The following is a 20,000-nucleotide window of genomic DNA, read 5'->3' on the forward strand; positions in this document are numbered from 1 at the left end:
GATGTGCCAACTGGCCCCGCTAGCCCCCCGGCACGGGCAGCGCCTTCCCACCACGGGGACCCCCCTCTGCTGCCAACACCTCCCTTTTGTCGCAGCCCCTTGCAGGGAAGCAAAACGCTGTTGGGAGACGCTGGCCCTTGGGGAGAAGAGCCTGGTCCCCGTGCACCACCCCAAGCCGGGCTGTTTCCATAGCTTTCCAGGGAGGTTTTCCCCCCTCCCAATGATCGGGGGGCACGTGAGCTGGGTGTGAGCCAGCGGGGTGGCCTGGCCACAAGGGACCGACAGCATCCAGGGCTTCAGGGGCAAAGCCAGAGCCAGGCTCTTCGCTGTGCAGTGGGGGGACAAGGGGCGATGGGCGGCCAGTGGGATAAGAGAGGCTCAGGCTGGCGCTGGAGACTTCCAGAGGTCCCGTGAATCACCCCACGGTCCTCTGAGCCGGGGTCTCTGCTGAAGACAAACAAGGAAGAAAATAATAAGGGAATTTGTAAAGGGCTCCTATTTTAGGGCAGCAATGCTGTGCTGGAACCAAATGCCGTGTGACGGGGAAGCTTCCTCTCTGAAGGCAAAACTCATTTTCCCTTTCCTTGGCGCAATGAAATAATTTACTCCTTTTGGAGATGTCATAGCAATTCTTAGGGAATTAAGGCAATTTGATTCCTTATCATTTTTGTTACAGTCCCTGGCGAACCAGCGCAATTACTTAGAGGAAATTAACGGCACTGAATATTTCCAGCTCTCCACGTGGGCAGAGGGATGAGCTGTAAATCCCCGCCGTACGCCCCTCGCCTGCCTAAATGCTGCCTTTCACGCAGCTGCCTGTCTCTGCCACCGAGCGAGGGGATGGTTTGGTGCCTGCGGTCACCGATGCCGGTGCAGGCAGCGCCCTGGAATGGCCCCTCAGGACCCCTCGGACGCCCCCGTGCAGCCCCTGGCGGGTGCGTGGCATGGCCTTGGGGCATCAGCTCTCGGTTACCCGTGGGGGACGCGAGTGAGGGAGCAGCCGGGCCGTCAGCTCCCGCCCAACGCGCCCTGTCGAGGAGACAAGGCTGTGGCAGCATCTCCCTCCCCCTGCCAAATCGCTGTCAGATCCCCCAGTCGCTGTCATGGGGACTCCCCCCGGGGGGACGGTGACGCAGTGCTGTCGCTGGCAGCACCAGGCCAGAGGAGGCAAGGCCGAAGGACAGGATTTATCCTGGCCCGAAGCAGGGAAGTTGTGGGCGAGGAGGGAACCGGGGACAGGGCAAGGCAAAAGCAAACAAGAAAAACTTCAGGCACATGTTTTTGGGACAAAAGTGCAGGTTTCTGGCAGGACCGGTCAGACAGGTGGGAAAGAATAGGGGCACGAGGAGGAGACACCTCCAGCAAGTTTCCAGCAAGGGCAAACTCCAGGGGAGCAGGAGGAGGGGACTGGGGTGTGAGTGTGCTTTGGGGGGGCCCTGGTGCCCTTTCAGGCAGAGGGACCCCAAAGGAGGACCCAAACCTCAGCCCGAGGTCACGGCACACACGGGAACTCACCGTGCGACACCACGCCGGGAGGTGGCCGCGCTCCCCTGCGTCCCCACAGCGTCCCCAGACGTCCCCTGCCCCACCGCTCACCAAAGGTGACCCCGGGTTCCCTGTCCCCCACTTCCTGGGTGACGCTGGCTCCCGCGGCTGTGCAGGAGGGGCTGGCGTGTGGCACCCAGTGAGCCAAAATTAGCTCCTCAGCTGCTCCCCCCTCCGAACACTGAGGGCTTTTATAGCCAGCGCCCGGCTGCAGGCTGGGGGCTCACGCTCCGGCTGAGAGCATCGTGCCGGTGCATGTCAGCAGCTTGTAGCCACTGCTCGCCCGGCACCATCCCCGTGAGCACCGTCCCTGTGTGCACCATCCTTGTGTGGTTGTGTTCGATGGCAGCTCAGAGGTGGCCGCGCGCTGTGGCAGTTTTAGTGCCACCTGAGCTGCCACGAGGAGCCTGTGCAGGAGGAGGTGCGCGGCTGGACTGGCAGCTCCTCTGCTCTCCCACTCCAGGACTCCAGGAAGCCCTCGGTTTGTAACACAAAGGGCTGGATTGGGCCATCAGCATGATGGTCTCCCCACCACCCGTGAGCTCTGTCTCCCTGGAGGGGAGATGTTCATAGAGAAAGCCCCAAGTTGGGAGCAGAGATGTCTGCATCAGGTGGCGAGTCGATCTTTGCTAAGCCTGGGGTGACTTTTCTGCACCTCTCGTTGCACCCTGCTCCCTGGGGAGACCTTCAGCCTGCCCAAGGTTCAGCCTGGACCAACCCCTCCGGCATGTCCTCTGCTCCAGCACCGGTGCGGTGCCCCGTTCCTACTGCCACAAAACACTGCCGGGCTCGATGCTGCCTCCCCGCACTCATAAAACCGTAGTATGGGCTTCGTAGCTGGAAATCTTGAAGCCGAACACCCTGAAAGTGCTGCAGCAAAAGTGAACCTGTGTCCAGGGGTGCAGCAGCATGTCCCGCGGCGCAGGGCTTCATCCTGCATCAGGGCCGTGCCAGGGCAGCCCCGCCGTGCGGGACCCGGGTGGCTGCACAGCCCTCTCAGAGTTGCTCACCCTCCTAATTACAGGTGGTCATTAGGGCGCTCCTCTCAGCCCCATGCTGTGGGAGACCAGAGCTGGGGTTCATGGCCTCTCGTGATGCTTCCCCCTTCCCCCCTGAACCCCCAGGCCGTTCCGTTGGCGCAGGAGGGGGACGGGACGGCGATGCTGCTGGCGGTGCCCAGCGTGGCACAGCTGCTGGTGCCGAGCTGCCTGCGCTGCCCGCCCATGCCTGACCCCCCGTGTGTCCAGGGGAGGTTTTGCTCCGGTCCCGGATGAAGGTCCCGGGTAAAGTGAAATGAAAACCCGGCGAGCCCTTCCCCTGCCTGTCCCCTTCCCACTGCCTGCCCGTCACAGAGCCGGGGACATGCAGCTTCTTCAAACCCTCCCCACAGAGGCCATCGGGGCGACCCTGCCTGCCGGGGTGTTGGCACGGAGCAGCTCCCAGGACACCCAGCACCCACCAGTTATCGTCCCCGGGGTCCTGGGCCAGCGTGGCACCAGCCACCCCCATGGTGTCCCCTCTGGCTCCCCGCCACCGTCCCCTCCGCGGGAGAGCCCCGAGCGTGGCAGAGAGCTCCGCTCCGGCCTCCCCTCTCACAGCAATCAACGGCCATAAATATTGCTTAGCATCTGAACGGCTAAGCAACTGCTTAGGAAGTGAATTACTACTTAATTACACAAAATTACAAAGAAATTTATTTCCGGAGTGATAGCAGCTCTGGTCTGACATGAATTCCTAACAACGTGACATTACTCTCCCTGGGAAAGGGAGCTGCTGCCGTACAGGGTTCGTGCTGGCACCAGGACACAGTTCAGCACACTTTTGGTGCAACAAGTTTCTGCAGAATAAAGATGGGGCTGTGGGTTGCAAACGGCTGTGCTGGGGTGTCCCCGGTGTCCTCGGCCTCGTCAGGAACATGCAGGGGACGGATGTGCATGATGGCTCCGGACCAAAGAACAAATCCCATCCCCAGGGCCACATCGTCGGTGTTTCAGGAACAGCATCACTAGCTATTGCTGTGAAATTTAAGGCAGAAAAGCTCTAGTATTCCCAGGGTAAAAAGGCTGCTGGTGGGCAATGTGCACTGCAGCCCAGAAAGCCCCCCGCAGCCTGGGCTCATCCCCAGCAGCGTGGGCAGCAGAGAGAGAGGGGATTCTGCCCCTCGGCTCCGCTCTGTGAGACCCCCCTGCAGTGCTGCCTCCAGCTCTGGGGCACCAACAGCAGAAGGACACGGAGCTGTTGGAGCGGGGCCAGAGGAGGCCCCGGAGATGCTGGGAGGGCTGGAGCCCCTCTGCTGTGAGGACAGGCTGAGAGAGGTGGGGGGGTTCAGCCTGGAGAAGAGAAGGCTCCGGGGAGACCTTGGAGCCCCTTCCAGTCCCTAAAGGGGCTCCAGGAGAGATGGGGAGGGACTCTGGAGCAGGGAGGGGAGCCATAGGGTGAGGGGGAACAGTTTTAAACTGAAAGAGGGAGATTTAGATGAGATATCAGGAAGAAATTCTTTGCTGTGAGGGTGGCGAGCCCCTGGCCCAGGTTGCCCAGAGAAGCTGTGGCTGCCCCAACCCTGGAGGGGTTCAAGGCCAGGTTGGCCGGGGCTTGGAGCAACCTGGTCTGGTGGGAGGTGTCCCTGCCCAGGGCAGGGGGGTGGAACGAGATGATCTTTAAGGTCCCTTCCAACCCAAACCATTCTCGGTGATTCTGTGTGTGTGAAACCTCCAATGGCAGCAGGGGCACTCGCTGCTCCCCGCCACACTGGTCCTGCTGCCCCAAGGCGCCCGTGGCCGCGGGGCCGGTGTCCGATCGGAAGGGTTTCTGCACAGCTCCGTGCACGGCGCCCACCCCGCGCCCACCCAGCTGCTCCCAGACTCCTACGAGGTGCCAGGAGCTGCTCTGGGATGGCCAGAGCAGAGCTGCGGGGGGGCAGCACCCCTGCCTGCCCTCCCCCCCTCCCTGGGAGCCCCCCCGACCTTCAGCAGGAGCCCTCGGTGCTCCCGGCTCTCTGACACCCTCCCGCCTGCTGTCCATCGCCGCCGTTCAAATAAATCGACAAAATAAACCTAATTTGGACCATAACTATATTTTCTTAAGCTGAAAGGAAGAGTCCCCCAGTCAATACGCAGCAGAGTCCCCAAGGGCTCTTACCGCCGGGGAAGAACCGAGCCATCGCTATGCTAACAAGTATATTAGCTAATGAAAACAGTATTTAAAATAATCACAATATTTCTTTATTTGCATGTAAAGATGACATAATAAAAGATAATTAGCAGCATGTGAAGCAGTTCTACTACTCAATTTTCTCAGTTTAGCTAATTAATTATCTTAGTAAAATGCATCATTATGGCTAATTTTAGAAAATCTAGCAGCTGCAAGGTCATAGTGGGAACAATTTCAATTTGTAATTGGAAGAAACATGAAAGTGAGTCAGATAATCTTTTATTAGATAATAATAATAATAATGAATCACACAGGCACGTATATTAAGTACTTTAAGAGGCAGAAAATGCACTGAATCATTTAATAATGTCATCAAAAGTGCTTCCATCACAGGCTGTTGTGGGGAGCGTGAAGGGCCCTCGGCCTTTGTCCCTGCCTGAAAGGACACGTGTCCCAGCGCCGGCTCGGGGAAGCCTCTGTCGGGACGCAGGGCTGGATGGAGCGCTGTGGAGGGGCTGCTCCGGGACCCCCCGGCCTCCAGCCCCTGCTGCGGCGCTCTCCGGCCTGGGCAGGGGGGTGGCCACGGCCCCTCGGGGACCCCCCCGCTGCTGCTGGGCTCTGCCCTGCCGCCAGGAGCAGCAGCCTGTTCCCCCAGAGCCGGCGAAGGTGGGGGTGCCAATGCACCGTGGCTCCTCTCGTCCCACCGGCACCGGCTCCGGGGCAGCCCAGCGAGCCTTTCCCCCGCTGCCGGGAGGAACTGGCCCATCTCTGCCTTTCCCAGTAAAACCTTGGTGAGAAAAGCTGGCGGGAGCCCCAGAGCCGTGGGGTGTCGCCTCTTCCCCTCACCCCCCGGTTTGGGTTGAAGGCAGAGCTGGGCCCCGTGTGCGGGGCAGGTCTTTTTGACACATAAAGCAGAAAACGTCATTGGTCTCGCAGGAAGAAGAAAGCAGGTTTAAACCTCGCGTGTTTTTAGGGGCCGGTGAGCCTGCCCTCGGCCGCTGCCATGCCCCGGGTGCTGCCCCCAGCTCCTGGAGCAGGGCTGGGTCTGAGGCGTTTCCCACACAGCAGCACACAAAGCCACGCCGTCCCCGACGCCGACAGCCAGGGCTGAGACCCCCGGGATGCTCCTGGTTGCCGCGGCAACACGCTGCCCTCCTCCATGCTGCTGTGGTGGGGCTCCTTATCATGGCGATGCCCCGGTGGCCCCCACAGCCCCAGGACGCCCTGCCAACGTGTCCTGTGGGCACCCCAGTGTCACTGGCACAGCCCAGAGTCATCCCAGCAGCACCGATGTGGCTCAGGGACACTCCAGTGGCACCGACACGGTCCAGGGGTGATCTGGCAGCGCCAGCAGAGCCCAGGGACACCCCATCAGCATCTGCCTGGCCTGGGGACAGCCCATCGGCACCCACAGGGACACCCCATCGGCACCCACCACCCAAGCGCGAGTGCTGGAGGACGCCCGCAGCCACGGCTCAGTCCAGCTCCACCTTCAGCCTCTAACCCTGCCCCCCCCCCGACAGACGTGTGTTGGCTGCCAGCAGCCAAATAATATTTTCTCAGCTTAAAGCAGTAACTAAATTACATTTCACCCTGGAAAATTATTTGTAATGCAATTTGGCTCCATTTGTGGTCAGAATTAGCCATGCTGCAGCGAGGAAAATAGGCGTATTGGGCGTCAGCGTGCGACGTTTCTCCTGTGTCCTCCGGGAAGTTTATAGGCATTGAGCTGACGAAGAGGATGGCGGAGGGTGCTGGGGACGAGACGTCTCTTCTGCATCCTCCATGGCAAAGCTCCCGGCCCCTCCACTCGCCGGGGCTGGGCAGGATACGGGGCACGGAGTGGCTGCCGGCGGCTGCGTGCCCCACAGAGCGGCTCCCCGCAATTAACAGCAAATGAGAAATTGATTCTGATTCCCGGCCACGGTGGAGGCTGAGGCTGCCTGTCCCTGGGGTGCTCCACACTGTGGCCGCTCCCGCCTGCATCCCTGGATTTGTCACTCCTGTTTTTTACAGCAATAGCCTGCTGGTGCCTCCAAAATGCTGCCCTGGAGCACGGCAGCCGTTCCACGACTCTCTTCGCTGCCTCGGCGTCAAACGCCATCGCTGCATGGGAGGAGCTTTAATAAAAGAACGGCCACCCAAAGAGCTGCGTGGTGCTGGTCCTGGCCGGGCTCTCGTGCCCCGAGGAAGCCAGGCAGCAGTGGGGACGCTTGAGTTGCCCTTGAGCTCCTGGGCTTGCTTGAAGCTGAAGTCTGGTCACCCCCGCGCACACACAGCCCCCTGCACACCAAACGCCGCCCGTTTCCACGGGCTCTGCCGATGAAAAGGCGCTTTCGACGCAAAGCCCTGAAATGAGCTTTCCAGCCTCCCAAACAGCTCAGCAGTGGCCGGTCCCTGCACATCACCCCTCCTCCCCAGGGCCCTGGGCTGGGAGGGTGCCCTCAGCCCCCCGACCAGCCCCCATTCCTGCCATCAGCTCCCCCCGAGCCATCCCTCGGGCTGCTCTGCAGGATGGGGCCGAGGAACCGGGGGGGTGCCATCCCGCTCCCACCAGCAGCGCTGGGGCCGGTGCCCTGGCAGACCTGCAGCTCCCCGCGGGAGGGTCCGGAGGCTGCTGTAGCTCAGGGTCAGGCTCCGAAGCCACTGGCATCCCCGTGCTTGCCAGCACGGCCCAGGGTGGGGCGACGCAGCCCATGCCCAGCCCAAGGCTACCAGCAAATTTATCAATAAACTGGAGGAAAAAAAGAGGGGGCCTGGCAGTGGCTCGGGGGGAGAAGTGCTGGTGGAGTCCAAGGCACCGCAGGGGCAGCACGTGGCAGGAAGGATTTTGGCCAGTTCTGGTGACCTGCCACCAGACTACCTTCACCTCAGCGCAGCCAAGGGCTAGTTCATTTACGCAGGGACAAAGAGCTTGTCCACTTTGGGCTGAAAAACCTGTGTTATGAGAACCACCGCCAAGGAAAGGATTTCTGGGGAGAAGCAGATGCGAGCTGAAGAGCAGCCCCCCCGCGCGGCTGAAGCACGGCCAGAAACTGCGCTCTGCAAAATGAAAATTGGGGAAAAGCCACTGGGAAAGTGACAGGAAGAAGGCTGTAGGGAGTGAGAAGCCCCCAGCCGTGGGCAGGACGCGTGGCAAGGACAGCCCAGGGTTCCCAGCCCCTGGAGAGGGATGGACCACTCTGCCACCTGCCTTTCGCCTCCTTTGTAGGGAAGGAGAAAGCATCGGGCCTCCAAACTCAACCCCGCAAAGCCCCCTCTGCCGCTGGCCCCGTGTTTTGGGACTGCAGAGAAAAATTATCACCCGTTCCTGTGATTATTCAGAGGTTGGTGTGGGACCTGCCCTGCCCTTCCCTGGCAGCAAGGCGGGGAGGAGCTCAGGCGGGCAGCCCCCGCTGAAGCTACGGAAAAGGGAGCCGGCAGGAAAACCAGCATTCACGTTGGCCTGGTTGAGGCTTCTGGAACGGTCAGTTCAGCGTTTTTGTTGCAGCCCTCAGGTAAGTCGACGTGTGGGACAAAAGGCTGACGTCCAGAAGGCAGCATCTGGCCTCACGGTAAGAGCTGCTGTGAAGGTGAGGTGCCCGGGACAGCACGGGGGAGAGAGCGGGTAACTGCCCTGGTGCCGGCGCAGCAGAGCACCGGGACACACGGACAGCCCTGCCAACGAAACGCCGCAGCTGACACCCAGGGAACCCGCAGCAAGAGCCTGTCACCTCCCTGGGAGCTTGGAGTTGGTCAGAGGGTGGTTTGGCTCACTGCTCAGGGACTGGCGGGGCACTGGCGAACCCCACCTCCGCCGCGGCTCTCCTGGAGCTCTCTCCTCACTCCCCAGCGCCGGCCGCGTGCGTGGCCTTTTGGGAGACGGGACCCTCCTGGGCTGCTGCCCAGCTCTGCGCCTAATCCACACAACAGAGAGAAGTTAAATTCTTTATCCTCGATTCACACCGCGGTAAGAGCCGTCTCCAATGCCGGTGGGACTCCGCGCTGCATTTCAGCCACAGGCCCCACGGCAGCGGCTGCCCCAGGGTGTCAGCAGAGCCACGCGCCCGCGCCCGAGCCTCCGGAGAACATCTGCATTGCAGGAGCACCGGGTCTCCCTTTAACAGCTGCGTTTCCGAGTTTTCGTTCCCCACACTGTCGAGATGCGACGTGATTTCCTTAAACGTAAGCTGGTGGAGCTACGACAGCCGCTGCGTGACACAGCGTGCGCAATTTCACTACATCCGTCTGCTGTTCCTCTGGGAAACATCTCTATCGGCCGATAGTTTCAACCAAAGGCACTGGAAAAAGATATTAAAAATGGACAACTGCAAAGTTACTAGATAAGAATCTTTAAAATTTATTGGACTAATTGTGTTACATTCAATATTTGATGTGTTTCTCCTGGACAAAGAATTGGCATAAATACAAACAAGCCTTTGTGTGCCTTCCCTAAACAAATAAGAGATAAAGTACTAGAGACAAGGGAACATAGTTCACATCTTCGTATTTACATTCTGCCTTTACTTTACAACTTAGCGCCAGGAATATTTACAGAAAAATACAGTAAGAACAAAAAGATCATGTCTTGGCAACATACAGAAATTCATACAAATCGTATATGATTTGAAGCACATGGTACCTGGCATTCTCATTTCTCATTGCTCCTGCTAAAAATCCATGTGGAAAAAGGTCTGTGTTTGCCTTCAAAGACATCACTCAATTACACAATCATTAAACCACATCAAATTTGTGTTAGACTGAGATTTCGTTCTCTTGTCTTTCTGGGCACGCAGAACCTCGCAGGAAAGAAACGCGGTCACCTCTGGAGCGGGCAGCGCCGGCCCAGCAGCGAGGGGCGGCTCTTCCCCACGGCCTCCTGCAGACGCTGCTCTCCACAGAGCCACCTCCCTGTCCACAGGCACCGTCCTTCCCATCTGTTTGCTGTGGGGTTGTAATGCCTTTTTTTAAAAGTACCTTCAAGAAAAATGCTTTTCTTTAAAAGAGTCTTTATTAAGGTACTAAAATCTCTGAAATTTCAACACTGTGTTTAACAAGGTGACAATGGTCCCCCCTCTTTCCGCACTGTTGAAAGGACGCCATCATTTAAAGCGGAATAATGAACCCAAACAGAAAGGTCTTATGAAAAGAGAAAGTCTCGGTTTAGTTACCACGCCACGTTTGCAGCGCTACGGCGCCCGCGGCGTCCACCAAGGGCTCGCTGTGCACGAAGCAAGTGGTCAACAAGTTGAAAACTCAATACAGCAGTTTGGGATGAAAAAAAGAATCTGGATTCTTGACTAACGTGTTCTGCAATCACAACTGAAACAAGTATCGCTTGCCCTAACCCTTCTGGGGAAACCAGCTCAAGGCTGTACCCTGGACGAGCTGAAGCCATTGGAGCTTGGCCACTGACTTCGCCAAGACAAGGATTCCCTTCCCAAACGGGTGTTTTACGTTTTCTTACGAAGTCAGAGACCTCTCCGCGCGCAGGGGAAGGAGGGACACTCCTTGCAGACACCCTCCAGCGGCACCGGTCTGCCAGGGGCACTCGCTGCTGCGACCAGCATCCAAACCAAGGGGGATGGGGGACGACAACACGTTTCTGTAATTGCGACTTTTTTTTTTTTTTTTAATACTAAATTGCAACGCTCTTGAAGATTCACCTTTCCAGATAGCAAACCCCTATGCTTACGGCCAGGTCATACCACTAGTGCGTAACGTTAACCAGCTGGTGTCACAAATCTAATTAAGCAGGATACAAATGCCCACTGCCCCGGCGGTGGGACCGGCGGCACCAATGCGCGCAAAAGTTACCTTCTTTCAAGACTTCTGAGAAGTTGCATTGCTTTCACGGTTGTTAACTGCCCAAGGCGGTGCCGTACCCGTGTTTTAGACGAACAAGGGAACGGACCCAAGGCCATTCTTCAGCCAAGCACAGGCCTTTTTAAAAAGTAAATTTCCAGGCAGTCCATTTGGTTATCTTGGACTATGTGGAAAATATCCAGGGTTTCCCCCAAGTGCACGCACCTTGACATCACTGACCGTACCCCAATGTCTGAAAGAAGTATCTTTTGCAGCTCATCGCTACATGAGCCAATGGCTTTGCATCTAACATACACAGCTGCGGTGCGCGGGTGTTGTTGTTACGTTATTGAAGATGTGCAGACGTTTGATTGCTCAGTATGTTCATTTGTTACACATGCACTGGTCATGCCTTTTAAATCGGTGGACTAAAGTGCGTTTGGCCATTAGTTAGCTCCAAAATGTGGGTAAATTTAGTGTCCGTGCGTTAAATTGATTCTGGCAAGAGTTTGGCAGAGGAATGAAGCTGTCCGAGCTTCCCTTCCCAGCTTTGCCAACACACCCAAGCGCTGCCTTGTAGCTCCTCCCGCCATTTGCGACCTGGGCACCACACAAGCGTGGGCCAGCCGCCATGCCTACTTCTGCAGTCCTTTTCTTTGTGTGGTTTCATTTTTCCGTTTGTGATTCACCTGGATCAAAACCCGGAGCTCCCGAGTTGAAAGGCTCGTGTGCTTGCCCCCTGCAACAAGCACGTGTCCCCTGACACCCCTTTGGCCGACATCCTGAAAGTCCTTGCACGTGTATTTTTAGGGGCCTGTTTAACTCTTTGTGAAAAGCCACATGAAAAGACAGGAGCAGGGTATGTCCTTGGCAAGCTGAAATGAAACGGTTAAGACTGTTCCAGGTCAGAGCTGTTGCAAAAGGTAACTCTGAGATACCAAAATTAAATGACTGCAAGGTATTACTGCAATGCATATTAAAAAGCTAATAAAACCACTTTTGGAATAACGTGAGGAGCTCCCCAAATTCCTGCTCGCCTCATACTCTCGCGTTACCTGCTCATTGGAAGGAAAAGGACCCGCGCTGCCGCCAGCGACCGCAAACTGCCTCTACCCGGGAGCGCCAGCGATGATTCATTACTGCAACACAAGTCAAGATTGCGCTGGGAGCCTGAAAGTGCTCCCGAGGCTGCCAGCGCCCGCTGCAGCTTTTATATTCCAAATATTAAATTTGCAGTTGTAAACATCTTCTCCCAGCGCGCCCTTCGAGGCCCGAACATGTGAGATCCCCAGTCTGAAAATGAAAACTTCTGACCTAGGTGAGCGGGCGCCGCCGCTGCCGAGCGTGAGAAAGCACAGTGGGTTCAAACCAATCTGAAGTTATAACTCCAAAGGGGCTTTCATGGAATGGCAAGGTAATGGGGAAAAAGAAGAATTCTTGAATTTTCTTTTTGAGTTGTTTTAGTCCGTTTAACAGGAGCTTCTGCAAAGTGTCGTAGAAGCTGCAAAAACTGCTTATGCTATAAATATTGGGCAGGAGGCAGCCCCAGAATCTCAGATTTCAATCCAATGGAAGGAAAGCAAGTGATGTTTACGCTTTTTATGGAAACAGTTGAGTAGGTGATACAGACACTTCAAAATAAATTAAGTAACTGCATAAAAAATATATTAAAAAAAAAATAATCAAGCTACTAAAATTAAATGTGACATTTTGCAACAGACCTGAGAGTCATAACCTTGTTTTTATATAACCAAGAGCTCTTATCTAGTAACAGCTTCTGTTGGAAAGTCAGGTAACTGCAGGTGTAGTTTGTCGTCAGCATGAGAGAGATCTCGTACGTAGATGGACCCACCCCCAGGCGCGGAGGGAGCTGTAAAATAGAGCATCTCGGCTATGAATTTCATGACCTGATGTTTCCAAGCAATCTTCCTCCTCTTGCCTTTGGTACACAAATTGGTTACAAGCGGAAGGATCTTCTGTCGAGCTCTGAAGGGGGGCTGGAAGCATCTTTTAGGTTCTTGCAGGGACAGTTAATGCTCTGAAACAGACTCTCCTCAAAGCAGAGACCCTGCTCCCTTCTCCTGTAACACGTGGGCGTAGCGAGATGTCTGAAGGCAGGTTCGTTTGTACTTTTTTTTCCCCATCCTTATATGCAGAGATGACTTTGTTTGGATTGTTTTCCTCTCACAGAACGAGACACGGCTCCTAATTAGCCTGGAATAGATGACTGGGTGAAGAGATTGCGTTGCTAGCATCCAGGAAGACTGGAATTAAGTAACCTTTTGAGGGTAGGTGAATTAAGTCAATATCCCAACTGCAGCGTTTTGGATTCATTTCTCATTCCTCCCACATGGTATCTGCTGACTTGTGCTAGAATATGATTTCCTGAATTCCAGAGGGCTGAGGAAATTTGTTGTTGTTGTTTAACTGTTTTCATTACTGTAGCCACCAAGCTCTGATCTAATTGTCCTGGAAGGATAATGACCTAGGGGTTGCAGTTCTTGAGCCCAACCTCCTGGAAAAGCGAGGTATAAAATTCTGGCTCCAGCTGCCTGTTCCGGTATTTATTGACAATGTCTGCAATTTTCTGTTTTCGGCGGACGTGGGGGGGGTTGTATGAATCACTTTCCAGCCTCTTTCTCCGACAAATATTTATTACCGTCTGCCTCACTAAGAAACCTGAAAAAGAAACATTTGAATCAAGTTTAAACAAATTCGGGTCCGCGGCCCTTTGCTGGCTTCACAGCTAACGACAATTTGGGGTTCTGTCCCATCTAGAAATCCAGGGGAGACGCTCAGCACCACCAAGCAAGAACTTTTCTCATTCAGTAACGGAACCATATAAGGGATAACACATAACCATGGTCCCCAGGCCCGTAAGGACATTTTACTGTGAAAAAGCAATAAGGAAGTGGCTAAGTCAGCGGTACTCTAAACTGGCTGGAGGAGGAGGAAGATTCCTCTGCTTTGCCAGAGCCAAGCAACTGTCTGCGAAGGCACCTTCAGGACCACAAGGGGAAAGAACCCAGGGCAGCCAATGCAGGAGTCACAGCGCTACAGCCCCTGGCCACGGCACACGAGGACACGCAGAGCTCAGGTGGGCCCCGAGGCCACGCCAGGTAATGCCTTCAGGATGAAAAAAGGACCCACCAGTACTTTTTTTTCCCCAGTAGGAATTGTAGAACCTTCTGCTTGGAAGAGGGGAGCAGGAAAGACTTGATGGGTTGTGGCTGGGAACAGGTTTCTGTTCCCCTCGCTGCTTTGCCGCGGTTGTTACCTCCCTCACTCATACTACTGTATATGGCAGGGAGGAGAAAGCTGGCAGCGGACTTTATCCTATTTTATTCTGAAATTAAATTCATATGCTTCTAATGAAGTAAGTGTCCGTTAACCCCCTTGCTGTTACACAAGCGCTTTCCCACAGGCTGAAACAGCATCTTCCTTATTTAAAGGACTTGATTCCTGATTGCAGACAAACCACATCTGCTGAACTTAAGAGAGGAGGCAAATTTCACTATATTAATAGTCCCAACGCAGCTGAAAAAACAGCCCGACTCCAGGAAAACACACCTGATTCCTTCTCAGCACAAGCCATTGTCATCAGCCGAATTCACAAACGTTAGTTAAAGGTCCGGTTTGGCTTCTATTTCCACATCACTGAATTAACGCAAGGCATGCAAAAAACAGAACCCGAAAGTCACCCCCAGCAGACCCCACAACACTGGTTTTACGGTTCCGTACAAGTATCCTAATGTTTGTTTACTCATTTCGCTGTCTTGTGAATTGCTCTCATTGGAGCGAGATTTCCAGTTGCTGAAGCGATAGTAGCACAGATACCGAGACAGATCCACTAACGCAGCTAGGAACACAGAAGGCAGCAGACAGCACACGCGCACCCCTGTTAACACATGCCTGCATAGTAGGTTAAGTATTTTTACTGAACACATTAGAAAATCCTAATTGCTGTGGATTTTAATTGCTATCTGGCTTCTAAAACAGAAGGAACAAACACAGCATACCAGCACAGTCCAAAAATTCAGCAGTACCCGCTGGCAGTCGACGAGCACCAGCACCTTGGCTCTCAGCGCCAAACGTTAGGGTCGCATTTCTGATCTCTCTTATCTAAACAACAGGCGTTTACCTTTTCCTTCCACCATTACTAGCTCCAACCCTTCGCTCCTCTCCCGCTACAGTCGCAGTGGAGCCCCGCTCTGCTGTCAGCCAAGTGCTGACCACCTGCTCCCTCTGCTGTTCCTGCTGCCACTGCTGCTGCAAAAGGCACTTTGTTCCGTCATGCCCAATACTTTTTCCAATTAAAGATTCCGGACCCCGTATTCTGCAGATATATTATTAGTATTAAATAAAAAAAATAATATCAAAAGATGAGTGTTCCTAAAAAACCTTTAGCTTACCAAGAGCTCTCCTACTGACTATCATTCCGTCCACCAATGGGATAACCATATTGAATTTCCCAGTTGCTCCTTGTAGTTTTATCCTGAATAAGCCAGTGTTCAAAGGATGGATGAAGATCACAGGAACTTCCTTCTCAGGAATGGCAGATCTTAAGGGAAAAACCACAACTGTTAAATCAGTTTTATAGCACTGTTTCAATTAATCCATAGATGAAAACTGACCACTTTAAGATTAAAAGAATGTTAAAAAAAAGTCTTGTGGCTAAACCAGCAGGACTCCCGTGTGTATCCTCCAGACTTCAGAAGGGTTACATCAACCTACTTTTTCTACGATCTGCCACCACAGAATTTGAGTCCTGCTGACAGGGCTTTAAGCCTCGCGACACACACGCAGCATTAACCACCTCACAAGGGAGTAAATCAGGAGGGAGGCTAAAACACAGACTCAAGATAAAAACTACACATTTTCTGTTCCTTAATTTATGTTTAAAGTGCAGTGATATGAAAAGCACTTTCATTTTTGCAACAAAAAAAATGAATCCACCGAGGAAACTCATCTATCTTTTTTAACGTGACTGCCTTGAGTTTCCGGGGTTGCCTGTGAAAGTTAAGAATGCAAATAATCTCACCATGACTTCTTCTGAAGCGCGGCCTAAACTGTTGTCCACAAGAATCAAAACAAATAACGAAAATAAGAGCAGTCTTACCTTAGGGAAGCACTACTATTGGCTGTAGTTTCCACACCAGTGCTCGTCTCAGACACCAGATCAGGGAGGGGGAAGTTTTCTGTAAGAAGAGGATGCACTGAATAAAGTTTACCTGCCCCAGGTTTTGGGGGTTGTTTTGTTTTTGTACAAAGAAAGATTATTTATCATCAGTCGAAACCATGCAGTCCTCAAGCATTTATACCATGGATGTTCTTGCTCTGCTCAGTGATGCAAAGTCTTTGTTTTTAAGCTTAAGCATTCACAGAGCACACAGACACACCTCAGCCACCCTGCACTCAACGGACTGGGTAACGCGTGTCCCAGACCCTCAATTCTCTCAATCCCAAAGGTCAAAATCTCTAGAGGAACAGCGAAAGCAGGAAGGAGGTGAAGTACTCCAATCGCAAAAAGAGCTTTCAAAGTATTACCCAACAGCATCGTCACCTGTCCACAAGCAATCTGCCTCAAGAACAGCGCTGGGAATTTCAAACAGTAGCATCGCTCGCATCTACAGTTCCCTTGAGCCCTGCTCCAACAAATATGGTATCATTCCTCAAACCCAAGCTATGCAGGTCCTCACCATAACCTACAACTCTGCTGCCATGCACTTGGCAACAAGTGACTGGATAATGAAGTTGCAGGAGGAAGTAAGAAATCGGATCTCTGAGAATTATAGAATGGTTCCAGTTAGAAGGGACCTTAAAAATCATCTAGTTCCACCCCCCTGCCCTGGGCAGGGACACCTCCCACCAGCCCAGGTGGCTCCAAGCCCCCTCCAACCTGGCCTTGAACCCCTCCAGGGATGGGGCAGCCACAGCTTCTCTGGGCAACCTGGGCCAGGGGCTCACCACCCTCACAGCAAAGAACTTCTTCCTGGTATCTCATCTAAATCTACCGTCCTTCAGTTTGAAACTGCTCCCCCGCACCCTATGGCTCCCCTCCTTGATCAAGAGTCCCTCCCCATCTTTCCTGGAGCCCCTTTAGGGACTGGAAGGGGCTCTAATGTCTCCCCGGAGCCTTCTCTTCTCCAGGCTGAACCCCCCCAACTCTCTCAGCCTGTCCTCACAGCAGAGGGGCTCCAGCCCTCGGACCATCTCCATGGCCCTCCGCTGGCCCCCTTCCAACAGGTCCATGTCCTTCTTGTGCTGAGGACTCCAGAGCTGCACACAATACTCCAGGTGGGGTCTCACGAGAGCAGAGCAGAGGGGCAGAATCCCCTCCCTCGCCCTGCTGGCCACGCTGCTGGGGATGCAGCCCAGGATGTGGTTGGCCTTCTGGGCTGTCAGCGCACATTGACGGCTCATGTTGAGCTTCTCGTCCACCAGCAACTCCAAGTCCTTCTCCTCAGGGCTGCTCTCAAGCCATTCTCCACCCAACCTGTATTTGTACCTGGAATGGCCATGACCCAGGTGCAGGACCTTGCACTTGGCCTGGTTGAACTTCATGAGGTTCACACAGGCCCACCTCTCAAGCCTGGCCAGGTCCCTCTGGATGGCATCCCTTCCCTCTAGCCATCTAGCCAGTTCCTTATCCACTGAGTGACCCATCCATCAAATCCATGCCCGTCCAATTTAGAGACCAGGATGTCGTGCCGGACAGCATCAAACGCTTTGCATAAGTCCAGGTAGATGATGTCGGTTGCTCTCCCCTTATCTACCAATGCTGTGGCAACATCGTAGAAAGCCACCAAATTTGTCAGGCACGATTTGCCTTTGGTGAAGCCATGTTGGCTGTCGCCAGTCACCTCCTTGTTTTCCATGTGCCTTAGCAGAGATTCCAGGAGGATCTGCTCCATGATCTTGCCAGGCACAGAGGTGAGACCGACCGGTCTGTAGTTCCCCGGGTCTTCCTTTTCTCCCTTTCTCAAAATGGGGGTTATGTTTCCCCTTTTCCAGTCAGCAGGAACTTCATCAGACTCCCAGGACTTTTCAAATATAATGGAAAGCAGCTTAGCAACTTCATCCACCAGTTCCCTCGGGACCCAGGGATGGATTTCATCAGGTCCCATGGACTTAGGCACCTTCGGGTTCCTCAGATGGTCTCGAACCTGGCCTTCTCCTACAGTGGGCAGTTTTTCATTGTCATAGCCCCTGCTTTTGCCTTCTGCAAAAGGGAAGGGGATGTGGCACTTCCCATTACCTCGTTCAGGGGTAGGAACTGAGAGAGATGCTAAGAGTGATTCAAAAAAGTCCAGTTCAGATAGAACAGTGCCTGAAAACACCTCTTGCCATCTGATGAGCTGGGATGTACACAAAACCTGGAGCTAGCAGAGGGAGAGCATGGAGGGCTACGGAAGTACTTTGAGACGGAGCAAGGAGGAGGGCAGGCAGGTGGCACAGGGGCGACAGCCTAGACTACAAAGTGACAGTTTTACCACTGTGCAGATTCAAAGATGTACCAGAAAGGTAAGGCAAAAGCCTTATGTAAGGACATAAGGAGCATAAGGCAAAGCCTCTGGGCTAGGAGCCACTTTTAAGAGCTCCCTCCCACCAAATCCAACTGCCACACTTACTGAGGCTCACAAAGTCATTTCTTCATCTTCAGGCCCAGGGCCTTAGGAGATTCCTACAGCTGATGAAAAGCAGCCAAGCAGAAACATGCATGTGTAGCACCGTTGCTGCATCTGCAGCGAGCTGGCTTTAGCTGCCACCCAAGAAGTGGGTCAGGAACACCAGTTTGGGAACCGAAGCAGCTCGGTGACTCCTGAAGCTAAGGGAACACCCTCTGGGCCAGTGTCTGAATTAGGAAATGATGCTGCAGAACTCGATGTCTGCCTCCTGATCCCAAGTAAAGCTCTGAGGAATATGCTGTGGACAAGGTGGTCTTCTTGGGACTTTACACCTACAGTTTACAGGAAGTTTCCTCTTGATGGCTCCCATTCTCTTGGTTGCTTTCCCCTGGGAGGAGCTAAGGGCTTCATTAAGGTCCACCCTTACCGCCAGATGGGGAACCGGGATTAGAAATTAAAGACAGAATAAACTATCGATTACTGGCCAGTGTTACAGACTCTGATGGGCCAGGCCGGTACGGAGAGGCTCTCGCCTACTGCTAAAGCCAGGTCATGGCTTAGAACCAGCACAGAAGCAGCTCTTGGGGACAAAGGACTCCTCAAGCCTCGTAGCCAGCTGCCCACCGCTGTCTACGCCATAGCTGTAACAGGATGGGCAAAGCTGGGTCTCTCCCAGGTCAGCCAGTACCCAGAGTCAGAGAGGAAACGTCAAACTAAGAAACGTTAAGTTGCATGAGGGACAAGACCCTGCCTGAACAAAGGTACAGAAAGGAAGCTGGACCACATAGCATGGAACAGGCACCCTGAGCACAGAATAAACGAGCCCTCACGCAAGACAGAACACAACAGAAAGTTTCAAAGGTACCATCAAACCAAGAAGGATGATGATCCCTTAAGCATAGAAGAAGCAGGTGTCAGAAGTAATTTTTTCACACGTACTGTCAGAGCTAAAATAATCTCCAGACCTACATGCCACTGATTCACGTACACCCCACGGACCACCTCTCAAATACCAAAGAACTGATTTAGAATCTTAAAAGTGTCTACTACAGACATTAACAAAGATTTAGCATTTTGTAGAGGAATGGAATGAGTTTTTCCTCTGGTTCCTGCCCTGTTGTTACTTTAGTGAACAAGAAGAAATTCTACGCACCTATATCATCATAACGTTCCACCCAGACCACATACACTTTGGTTTCAGGTCCCATCGGTGGAATGGTCCGGCCCTGAGGCACCCTCTTGGATCTGGAAGTAGGACTGAGCTGTTTTGAACACAAGGGAAGAGTAGCATTTGTAAACACCTTGAGTCCAGTAATGCATCCAACAAGCATTGCCACAGTTGCTCCTTAGTCTTTCAGATCTCAGACAGGTACAACTTCTGCCAACCATCGAGATGGGGCAACAGCAGTGGAACTACCCACTGAGAAACAGTAATCTGGGTCTCCACAATATTTATTTTCAACATAAATTAACATACTCAATCTTAAAAAGCTGGTTCAAGTTTTTCTTAATGTTCTCCAAGGTCTTAAATCAGTAACTAAATATACACTTGGAAGTGAATTCTATACAAGAATTCACTTTACAGTTGTAAATCCTTTGCTAACTCACAGCAGTTCATGGTTTTCTGCTTTGCTACCACACAAAAGCAACTTCACATCTGATACTTCAGACACAACTGACACATACTATTTTAAACTGGGCAGGTAGGAAAAGTGTTCATGTCTATCCATCCTAAACTTCCAAGCTTGGATTCAAGTCTGAATTACGTTGTGAATACTGCATATACTTTTTCCTGCATGCGTTTCAAGACTTCAGTATGCAGAGTATTACTAATTAGCATGTTTAGGTTTGATATTTAATGTAATCCTGCGATCTCCTACTGTGGGGGCAAAT

The 20,000-nt window shown here is 53.2% G+C and overlaps 1 protein-coding gene across 4 annotated transcripts in view; it reads right to left on the reverse strand.

The window, feature by feature from the left end:
• Nucleotides 1–9,009: 9,009 nt before the first annotated feature.
• The window catches only part of RALGAPB (Ral GTPase activating protein non-catalytic subunit beta), a 68,614-nt gene continuing 57,623 nt past the window's right edge, over nucleotides 9,010–20,000 (reverse strand). For all 4 annotated transcript variants that reach the window (XM_063349775.1, XM_063349773.1, XM_063349772.1 and 1 more), the window contains 4 exons: nucleotides 19,261–19,369; nucleotides 15,599–15,677; nucleotides 14,892–15,040; nucleotides 9,010–13,158 (listed from right to left, as the gene is read on the reverse strand). In XM_063349775.1, the coding sequence (XP_063205845.1) occupies nucleotides 12,965–13,158; nucleotides 14,892–15,040; nucleotides 15,599–15,677; nucleotides 19,261–19,369 (531 nt within the window). In that variant the 3' untranslated portion in view covers nucleotides 9,010–12,964. The remainder of the gene's footprint in view (nucleotides 13,159–14,891; nucleotides 15,041–15,598; nucleotides 15,678–19,260; nucleotides 19,370–20,000) is intronic.

The sequence above is a fragment of the Chroicocephalus ridibundus genome, chromosome 12, assembly GCF_963924245.1.
Source record: "Chroicocephalus ridibundus chromosome 12, bChrRid1.1, whole genome shotgun sequence".
NCBI classification, from domain to species: Eukaryota; Metazoa; Chordata; class Aves; order Charadriiformes; family Laridae; genus Chroicocephalus; species Chroicocephalus ridibundus.